This window comes from Heterocephalus glaber, unplaced genomic scaffold (assembly GCF_053883595.1).
Source record: "Heterocephalus glaber isolate CG9 unplaced genomic scaffold, H.glaber_assembly_v1.0 deba00001744, whole genome shotgun sequence".
Classification (NCBI taxonomy): Eukaryota; Metazoa; Chordata; class Mammalia; order Rodentia; family Bathyergidae; genus Heterocephalus; species Heterocephalus glaber.
The window spans coordinates 715,696-725,730 of NW_028258450.1; the positions used below are offsets into that span (position 1 = coordinate 715,696).

The window sequence follows — 10,035 nt, forward strand, 5'->3', positions numbered from 1 at the left end:
GTGGGTCTCAGGATCCATGAAGTAAATGAATTATCCAAGAGGCTCTGCATGGATCCCTGAGAGGTTACAAGATCCATGGACAAATTTGCACAAACCACCAATGACACAAGGCCCAGGGCACATTTTCATCAGGACTGCCAATTCTCTACAGAGGGTTCAGACTCTCCCATGAGATATGCCCGCCATCCATGGTGGTTGTGTTTCACAGAGCTGGCCAAATGGTCAGGGTGGGATTATGACACTAAGAGGCAATTTCACACTGTTGATGCTGTGTCTATTGTTGGAGTGTTTTGGTGAGTGTTTATTACAGTTGGAGTCCGCAGGGTAAGGAGTGCTCACTTTATCCATGAAGTATACGGTTCACTCTATTAATAATTTCTTTTTTCTCTATAATTATTATATTAATTTTTATTTATGTATTTCGTTTTTGGTGCTGGGGTGGAACCCAGGCCTTGGACAGGCAAGCACACTCTACCATTGAGTTATACTCTCAGCCCAATATTTGTCTACTTATTTCACACCCCTGATTTCTCATAATAACCCTATCATACAGGGTCTCTTAACATCCCTATTTTACAGATAAAGAAACTGAAGCTTAAAGAAGTAAACAGGTGAGCTTATTTGCTCCATGTGACAGGCAGGAGGTGCCAGAGTTATAATTGCAATCCAAGTCTCTGTCTTGGTGGTGGGAGGGTAGCTGACCTATTATTCTTAAAACTCTGCATCATTTTTTCTTTAGAGGAGGGTGGGAGTGGGTGGACTCCAGTGAAGAAGGTAGTCAGCGTCAAGGGCTTGGAATTGGACAGATCTGGATTTGAATCCTAATTCCAGCACTTCCTGGTTATAGGATTTTTGGCAGACTCATTTCCCCTCTCAGAGCTTTATTTTCTTAATCTGTAAATGGGGATAACAATAGTAACTCTCCTCATTGGGATTTCGTGAGGATAAAATGAGAAGATGCCCTGACAATGATTGGCCAAGCGCCTGGCACACTGTGAGCACTCGGAATCAGGAGCTGTTATTCTAACAATGATGATGATTGCTGGACCACACTGCTCCCAGAGGGTTACAATATCCGTGGGGGAGCCGCACTGTCCGTAGGCAAGGTTACATAATTCCCCAAGGGGGTGATTCTTCCCTGGAGGCCTTGGTCTCCCCAAGGAGGAGGCCTGAGACTTTCTGAGGAGCTGGTCTAAGGTGGAACCCAGGAACGCAGAAGGCTGGGCTTGAAGCTCCCGGAGCCTGACCCCTGCAGGCCTTCCCTCCCTCTGGCTTGTCAGTCTCTCCCAGTTCATCTACTGTACAGGGTTTCCGTCCCTCCTCATCTCATACTCTTTTGGTAACTCAAGAGTCATTCTTGAGTATGTCTTAGGCCCTGCCCGTGAATCTTGCTTCTATTTGCCCTCTACCCGGCTGGCAGCTCCTTGCATCCATTTGATCAGCACTCCGATTTCCTGTTTCCCGGAGCCTCAGGCTCCATCAATTCCTCCCAGCTGCTGCGGAGAACAGACTTAACACTTCCCCTACGCTCCTGCCTTAGGTCTTAAGCCTAGTCTTCCTCTCTCCTGGGGACCCCCAGTTCCCCCTGGGAGCACATTTGTTCAGACTTGGGTCGCCCCCACGCATCCTGGCCTCACCTCCGGAACCCCCTGCCCTAGTGGTGGAGGTGGGGTACCTCCGGCGCCAGCCGTGTCTCCAGGACAGCTGCAGCCTGGGGATGGTGGTGGTGGCTCCCGAATGCATTTTCTCAGGTCACTTCCTCCCCAGCTGGACTGAGGCTATCAGGAAAGCCAAGACCCCATCCCCACAGGAGCGGAGGCCACAACCGCCTCCCCATTTCCGATCCTGGGAAATGCTTCCCACCCATTCCACCCCACCCCTGGACAGCTGCCCCCATTCAGGCTCTTGGTGGTGGTGGTGGTGGGGGGTAAGGCCAGACTGAGAAATGCTGTAGTCCAAGGTCCTGATTACGTCCTCCTCAGAAAAGATTCTGCCTGCACCCCAAAGATCTGTGCCCTTCCCCTCAAAAATTCCTGATCCTTCACGGAGGGCATCCCTTCTAACCCAGGCTCCCAAAGGAAACTCGAGCCCGGGGGGGGGGGGGACGCTAAAAAAGGAGGGGAGGGGCAGGTAGCGAATGCTGAGGATTTAGGTTATCTGCAGACTTGGAGCCTCCGAGAAAGGTCATGACCCCCAAGACCCCTGTTCACTGTTGGCCCTCTCCTTCCTCTCTCCCCCGCCGCGCGGCCCCTTTAAGTACAGAGCCGGCGGGTCCTCAGAGGCAGCTAGCCGGCAAGCGTGTGTGTGAGTGCGCTGGGAGGGGGCGGGCGCAGTGTCTCCATGGCGACGCGGCGGTGACGTCGCAGGCCGGGGGGCGTGGGCGTCCCGGCCCCGGAGTGCGATATTAACCCGGGAGGCGGCGGCGGGGAGGGGAGAGGCTCTGAGAGGCGAGGCCGAGTGAGGCGGAGAGGGCGGCCCGTCGGGCGCGGGACAGGACGGGGCAGCGCGGGCGCCGGGAGCCGCGGCCCGGAGTTGGGGCGCCTCGCCCCGGGCCCCCCAGCATGAAGACTCCCGCGGACACAGGTGGGGGCGGGGGCAGCACGTGTGGGGGACTTGTTGCCCCGGGAAACCGGGCGGAGAAACTTTGGGGGGGGGCGAAGGGATCTGAGGTAGCCGGAGTGATCCCTACTTCTGGGGGACCCCCAAGCACTCGAGACCTGTTGCTTCTCGCGGCGCGAGCGGGGGTGCAGCCTGGGACCCCCAGTTCGTGGCTCCGGTCGGAGTGGTGTGGGTGCTGAGTCCTGGTCTTCTCTCTCTGCCCGGACCCGGAAAGGTGGGCTCTTCTCCACTCCTGAGATCACTGGGGTGGTGGGGTCCCTCCTTGCCACTCTGTCACGTTGCACTCTGGGGGCCGGGACGTGTGCGGGGCGGGGGGGGGGGCGGCCCTGCTGTCCCTGGTTCCGCGCTGCGCGTTCCGGACCGTGACCTTCAAGGCAGCGTGTGCCCCGCACCGATTTAGAGGGGGAGATGGGATGATCTCTAGGAGGGCGTGAATGGGGAACCCGGGACTCGGGGTCCGGGCTGCGTCTCCCCTCCCCCGCCTGTCTCCGCCGGCTCCTCGCTCCCCCGCCCGCACCGAGTCGCAAAGTTCCAAAGCGCAGCCCGAACGTTCGAAAAAGGAACTTTTTGTTTCCGACCTTAGAACGCGCGGCTTTAAGGTGGCTCCGGAGAGACCTGGGTACCTTCCTCCCGCGCCGCCGGAGGCCCGGGGTTGAGGAGCTTGGGATGGGCGGGGAGGGGGACGTAGAGGCTCCCCCCTCGCTCCCCCTCCCGGATCCAGCTCTTCTCTTTCTGCGGGCCGTCTTTTTCCTCCTCTCCTCTTCCCCGCCAACTTGCTCCTCCTTAAGGGGCCAAGGTTCCCCTCCCCCCTCAGTCGGCGGGCGGGGGGCAGCGGGATTAACCCCCCTCCCACTCGGACTTTCCCCCTCCCCTCCCCCGCCGCCCCCGAGCTCGCGCGGGCTGGACTTTGCGCCGGAGCGTGCGGGGGGAGGGGTCCTAGCCGCCCCCTGCCCGTCTACCCCGTCGGAATCCGGCCCGGGGCGGGACGGGGGAGGGGGAAGGGGGCCGGGCGCCGCTGTTCAAACTTGTTTCCTTTCCTCGGCGGCGGCCGCCGGCCGCGGCTAGGACTCCTGTGTGCGGGTGTGTGCCCCGACCGGCCCACCCCACCCCACCCCACCCCCCTGCTCGGCGGGTGGGGGCAGCTCTTAAAGGGCTCAGAGCAGGACTCCGGGTGCCTGGGGATTGGGGCCTAGGAGGGGTACTCGGGTGGGCAGGGGTGCTGAATGCTGTAAGGTCAGTCACGTGTGTCGCACATACTCCCTGGCTCCCATAGGCTCCCGGGGCTGTTTGGCCTGGGGGGCAGCTGGAGCCTACCCTCTCCGGGGGAGGGCACCCAAGGTGCCCCGCCTCATCTTCCCTTTCAGCTACGGGCCTTGGCCCGATCAGACCGGCTAGGCTGCTCCCCCAGCCCTGTCTGGGGTCGGAGTCTCGTGTGTGTGTGTGTGTGTGTGTGTGTGTGTGTGTGTGTGTGTGTGTGTTCGTGTTCGTTCTCTGGTTGGGGGATCGAGGGGGATGGGCTTCAGCAAGGCCTCTAGATCCGTCTGTCCTTCTGTCTGCCGGCAGCTGTACGCCCCTCCATCCGATCCTCCATCCCGGCCCCTCTCTTCTCTGCCGTGGCTGTTTCCCACTTCCTGTTTTCTTCCCGGCTCTGGCTGGCTCTGGCGCCATCGAGGACTGCCTGCAGTGGGGGAGGTGATGGGGCCCCCATGGAGGGCAGCATGTTGTTCCTCTACCACCACCCATCCCTTCCAACACCCAAAGTCCCTTTAAAAAAGTTTGGGCGGTCACATGAAGTTGGGGGGTTCCCAGGAGTTGTGCCCCCACCCAGGCTTTCACTGCCTGAGAGAATCCCTATTCCATCTCTGTAGGATCCAGGTGTGCTTTCTGGGACCCAGCCGTCCCAAGCTGTTCCTGTCGGTCTGCTGCCATCTCTATACTCTGTCTGCATTTCCTGAACCTGTGTCTCAGTACAGCTGCTGTTCCTTTACCTGCAGCACTGGTTCCCCATGCTATAGAGGTCCTGCACCCCTAAGCTTTCTTAGTGCAGGGCTGGTATTTCCCTGATATAAGCACGTGGGTTCATACACAACACACACTCACACATGCTCCCCTTGCCCGTGCCTGGCTCCTGGCTTCAAGGCCCGGGGAACAGAGCCCCATTGAGATACCCTGACGTCACCCCCCGTCTTTACCCACCCTCCCAAGCCAGGCAGGAACAGGCCCTCGTGTATGCGGTGTCCGATCAGGGAAGCCGTCATTGGGGTGGGCCTGGGTGTGGGTCAGGGTCCCTGCCAGGAGTGGCAGCCACTGTCCAGACCCTGGGAGGTGTTGCTCAAGGAAGAGGGTTAACAAGGGGGCCTGGGACAGCTCCCAGAACGTGGCTTGAGGCCTTTCCAGAGCCCCCCCCCACCTCCTTTCCGAGTTCCCTTTGTGTTGGATGTAGTCTCTCTCACTCCCTCTCTTCTGCAAAGTTTATTTTTAGCCTCCTGCTCCCCCGCTCCCAGGACTGTCGCTGCACACGTTGCCTGGTTACCGGGACATGGAGGCTGAGGCTGGTGGGCTGGGAAGGGTGGCTTTAATTTTGGGGGGAGGGTGGAAGTCAGTACACCCCTCCACCCCCAGACTGATGTCTGAGGGGCTTCAGCCCCCCTCCTGGGTCTGGGAGCCAGATTGGGGCTGAAGTGGGAGTAGCATGGAGCTTGTTGCCCTGAGAAGTACCAGGAGCTTTTTTGAGGGGGTTCCAGAATACATGCAGGTTGTGGCTTGGTCACCTGGGCTCCTAAAAACCTTTGGGCTCCCAAAGACTTCTTGTCCCCAAGGGACACCCTGGGATGTTCTTTTTCTCAAGCAAGAGGAGGGTAATGGGATGAGCGCCTGAATTCCTGTGAGGCTTGGGACTGTGGATGCCTAGGTTCCTGGAAGGGCTTATTAGGGGCTGTCACTGCCAAAAGGAGCAGGGCTGCTGGTGCAAGACTCCGGACCTCAACAGCTGGAGGTCATATTCCTGGACCTCTGGGGGCTGCTTTGAGGTCCAGATTTCTGAATGGGGCAGGGACTAGGTGGGGAATTCATACTAAGGCTCTCTGGGGCTAGGGATGAGGGACCTGGGTCCATGTAGGATACATTGAGGTCTAGATTTGGAGGGGGTAGTCCTCCTGGGAGCAGGGATCTAGCTACCTGATCACTGATCAGAAACACTAATCTGTGCTCCCTAGGGGAATGATCCCCTGTTGGATTCCAGACTGGGGTGGAGTCATTGGGGAGGCTTAGTCTTACCCAGAGCCCTGGTTGGTACCTGCTTGAGCTGGGGCCAAGGGAGGGAACTGACTCCTGCAGCCTGACTGGGCCTTCAGACCCCATCCATCTTTAGCTATCTACCTTGGCCTTTTCTCTCTAGAGGCACCAGGGCCCCTGCCCTGCCTCCCCCTCCCTCTCTTCCTCTCCTTTCCCTCCTCCCACCCCTCCATTACCGGCTGCCTAGTGCTGAATTATTGATGGCCCCTGATTACCCGGGGGTTTGGGAAATGACAACAACCACAGCCCCCCCCCCAGGCTCCCCACCCCTCCAGGGACCAGCCAGCCCACCACCAACCTCTACCCAAGGTTAATGTTTGGGGTGGGTGGGCCAACCTGCAGGTGGGCAGGGAAGAAGCTGAAGATGAGAAGGCAGAAATGGGAAGAGGGTGACTGCTCCAGTGTGCCTGCTCTGTCTCTGCTTGGGCTGGCCTGGTTCTGGGAAGGGCAGTGCGACTCAGAGGGTCCAGGGCTTAGGGGGGCCCTCAGACAGTCTGAGTTTCACTCTCCAGGGAAGACAGAAGCCTCTGTGTGTGCGAGCGCTGACCTCATCGTCAACCAGCCACCCCACCCCTCTTGGTCCTTTTAAGAAGAAAAAAAAAAATCCCCTGGTTCTGGGATGGTACTGGGGCTATTAGGTTTTGGGGGTCAGATAGTATATATTCCTAAGGATGGGATCAGAGGAGCTTGGGGGGAGTGCTACTGTCTCTGAATGGGAGTGAGGAGAGGCTGGGGGGCTGTGCCCCAATCTGGCTGGCCACATGTGCCCTTTCCTGCCCCTCCCCCACTGGCAGCCCTGCCCGCCGGCCTGGCTTGGTGCCTGGCCCCCTGGCACTGGCCCCGGGACCCGCCGCCGACGGTTTCCTGTTTCTCCCAGTGTCGCTGGAGCAGGCTCCAGCTTCCCCTCCCCCTCTCCCCAGTTCCTGTCTAGCCCCCTCACATAGACACACACTGTCTCCCTCTAACTCAGGCCTTCACTTGGGTGAGGGGAGAGGGATTTCTCCATAATGAGGGTGAGGTAGGAGTTGGACCCTGGGATGCAACCCACAGCACCTGACTTGGCATCCTGACCCCAGGCCACTCCCTACCTCCTGTTCCCAGGGTTTGCCTTCCCGGATTGGGCCTACAAGCCGGAGTCGTCCCCTGGCTCGAGGCAGATCCAGCTGTGGCACTTTATCCTGGAGCTGCTGCGGAAGGAGGAGTACCAGGGCGTCATCGCCTGGCAGGGGGACTACGGGGAATTCGTCATCAAGGACCCTGATGAGGTGGCCCGGCTCTGGGGCGTCCGCAAGTGCAAGCCTCAGATGAACTATGACAAGCTGAGCCGGGCCCTGCGGTGAGGAGCGTGTTGCTATGGGCCCTAGGACACATGTGGACAGCCCTCACCAATTTGAGAGGCCTTTGACCCATGGGAGCAGGCTTTGGGTTTGACTCCTGGCTCTGCCGGATCCTAGCTGTTTGACTGGGAAAGCTATAGCCTTTCTTGAGACAAATGGTGGTAACACAGGGTTGTCCTAGAGAACATTTGATTTTTCTCATGTGGTCCACATTTCTCTGGTTCCCTTTGTGAGCAGTGCCCAAGCAGTGTCAAGGTATGGAGTCTAGGTCTGAGGCCCCAGGAATAGCGAGTGACCATCCTAATTGTGTTTCTACCTCCACAGCTATTACTACAACAAACGCATTCTGCACAAGACCAAGGGGAAACGGTTCACCTACAAGTTCAACTTCAACAAACTGGTGCTGGTTAATTACCCTTTCATCGATGTAGGGTTGGCTGGTGAGTACTGGGGATGGGTGACCTTGGAAGGAGTAGAGGGTCCATCCTCCTAGGCTGGGGTAGGAGCCTTGATACCAAGTCTCCCCTCTCCTCTCAGGAGGTGCAGTGCCACAGAGTGCCCCTCCAGTGCCGTCTGGTGGCAGCCACTTCCGCTTTCCTCCCTCAACGCCCTCTGAGGTGCTCTCTCCCACCGAGGACCCCCGCTCACCACCGGCCTGCTCTTCATCTTCCTCCTCCCTCTTCTCTGCTGTGGTAGCCCGCCGTCTGGGTCGTGGCTCAGTCAGTGACTGTAGTGATGGCACATCAGAGCTGGAGGAGCCACTGGGAGAGGATCCCCGGGCACGACCACCTGGCCCTCCAGAGCTGGGTGCTTTCCGAGGGCCCCCACTGGCCCGCCTGCCCCATGACCCTGGTGTCTTCCGTGTCTATCCCAGGCCCCGGGGTGGCCCTGAGCCCCTCAGCCCCTTCCCTGTGTCGCCTCTGGCTGGGCCTGGCTCCCTGCTACCCCCTCAGCTCTCACCAGCCCTGCCCATGACACCCACCCACCTGGCCTACACACCTTCACCCACACTGAGTCCTATGTATCCCAGTGGTGGTGGTGGCCCTAGCGGCTCAGGGGGAGGCTCGCACTTCTCCTTCAGCCCTGAGGACATGAAACGGTACCTGCAGGCCCATACCCAAAGCGTCTACAACTACCACCTCAGTCCCCGAGCCTTCCTGCACTACCCTGGGCTAGTGGTGCCCCAACCCCAGCGCCCTGACAAGTGCCCACTGCCACCCATGGCACCTGAGACCCCACCGGTCCAGTCCTCAGCTTCGTCCTCCTCTTCCTCCTCCTCTTCCCCATTCAAGTTTAAGCTGCAGCCACCCCCACTAGGACGCCGGCAGCGGGCAGCTGGAGAGAAGGCTCCAGGAGGCACTGACAAGAGCAGTGGCAGCAGCGCAGGCGGTGGGCTGGCTGAGGGGGCGGGGGCGCTGGTCCCCCCCCCACCGCCGCCACAGATCAAGGTGGAGCCTATCTCAGAAGGCGAATCCGAGGAGGTGGAGGTGACTGACATCAGCGATGAGGATGAGGAAGATGGGGAGGTGTTCAAGACACCCCGTGCCCCACCTGCACCCCCCAAGCCGGAGCCTGGCGAGACACCTGGGGCAGCCCAGTGTATGCCCCTCAAGCTGCGCTTTAAGCGGCGCTGGAGTGAAGACTGTCGCCTGGAGGGGGGTGGGGGCCCCCCTGGGGGCCTTGAGGATGAGGGTGAGGACAAGAAGGTGCGAGGGGAGGGGCCTGGGGAGGCTGGGGGACCCCTCACCCCAAGGCGGGTGAGCTCTGACCTCCAGCATGCCACAGCCCAGCTTTCCCTGGAGCATCGAGATTCCTGAGGGCTGTGGTCAGGGGGCCCGGGTTACCCCCACTCCCCATGCTTCTTTTGCTGCCTTAACCCCCCAAAGCCCTGGAGGTGAGGGCAGCTCTTTAGTCTCCTCCCTGCCTCCTACCTTTCCCCTCCCCACATTTTGTATAAAACATTTTTTTTTTTTTTTTTGGTTTTGTTTTTAATGGTGGTGGTGGGGTGCCCCGGGCTGGGAGCTGTCCCTTGTCTCTGGGTTTCTAAGCTTGGGGTAAATTGGGGCGGGGGGGGGGGGTTAAAGGGGCCACCTCCATCTGGGGAATTTATATTTGAATGAGGCGTTGGCCTTAACACCCAGGAACTTTTTTATTACAATCTCTTAGGAAGTAAAGCCTTGTCTCCCTCCCTGTTCTCTGCCTCTTGTACCTCCCCTCCCCTCCACACCCCTCAGCCACCCTCACCCTCACCCCTGCCTTCCTCGCCCCTTTAGGGGCCATGAGTGCCTGGGTTTTTCATACCCCACAAGGTTGCAGGAGGGGAGGGACGATGTTGTTATGTACCAAAAATTCTGTGGTAGGGGGTGGGGGGGTCAAGAGGGTGAGGGGTGCCATCCATGGGCCACAAATCTCTACAAGTGCCTGCTCTCCCTCTCCTACTCCTCACCCCAGCATCAGTCTACCCTTTCACCCCCAGCTGCTCCTAGGACTGGCCCATGGGCAGGTGGGTGGGGGGGATGGGAAGGGGGTGCCCTGAAACCAAACTGGAAGCCCCCTCTTGCCTCCCAGCTGGGGTCCCTGGGGTGGGGTGGGGGGCTATGGTCAAGCCTTATTCTGTATGGGGAATGGAGGGTGGGTAGGGAAGTAGGGGGACGCTGGAGAATGTATTCAAAACAATAAAACTTTGGACCTTTGCATGCGGTGATATGTCCTAAGGGCTGGGTGCAGCCACTGCAGGGCTACAGCCTTTGCTTAATTCTAAAGGACAGGCCTAGACTAGCCCCCC

General features: G+C 59.2%; 1 protein-coding gene across 3 annotated transcripts; it reads left to right on the top strand.

The window, feature by feature from the left end:
• Positions 1-2,416: 2,416 nt before the first annotated feature.
• On the top strand, positions 2,417-9,222 carry Erf (ETS2 repressor factor). Of its 3 annotated transcripts, none has more exons than XM_004873032.4 (4): positions 2,417-2,583; positions 7,015-7,249; positions 7,575-7,690; positions 7,770-9,222. In XM_004873032.4, the coding sequence occupies exons 1-4, from the start codon at positions 2,562-2,564 to the stop codon at positions 9,065-9,067; spliced, it is 1,671 nt and encodes a 556-aa protein (XP_004873089.1). In that variant the 5' UTR covers positions 2,417-2,561; the 3' UTR covers positions 9,068-9,222. The 3 variants fall into 3 exon arrangements, with proteins under 3 accessions (XP_004873089.1, XP_004873090.1, XP_021106549.1); XM_004873033.4 differs by having other exon boundaries at positions 2,419-2,583; positions 7,788-9,222; XM_021250890.2 differs by lacking the exon at positions 2,417-2,583 and adding an exon at positions 2,644-2,833.
• The last annotated feature ends 813 nt before the right edge of the window (positions 9,223-10,035 follow it).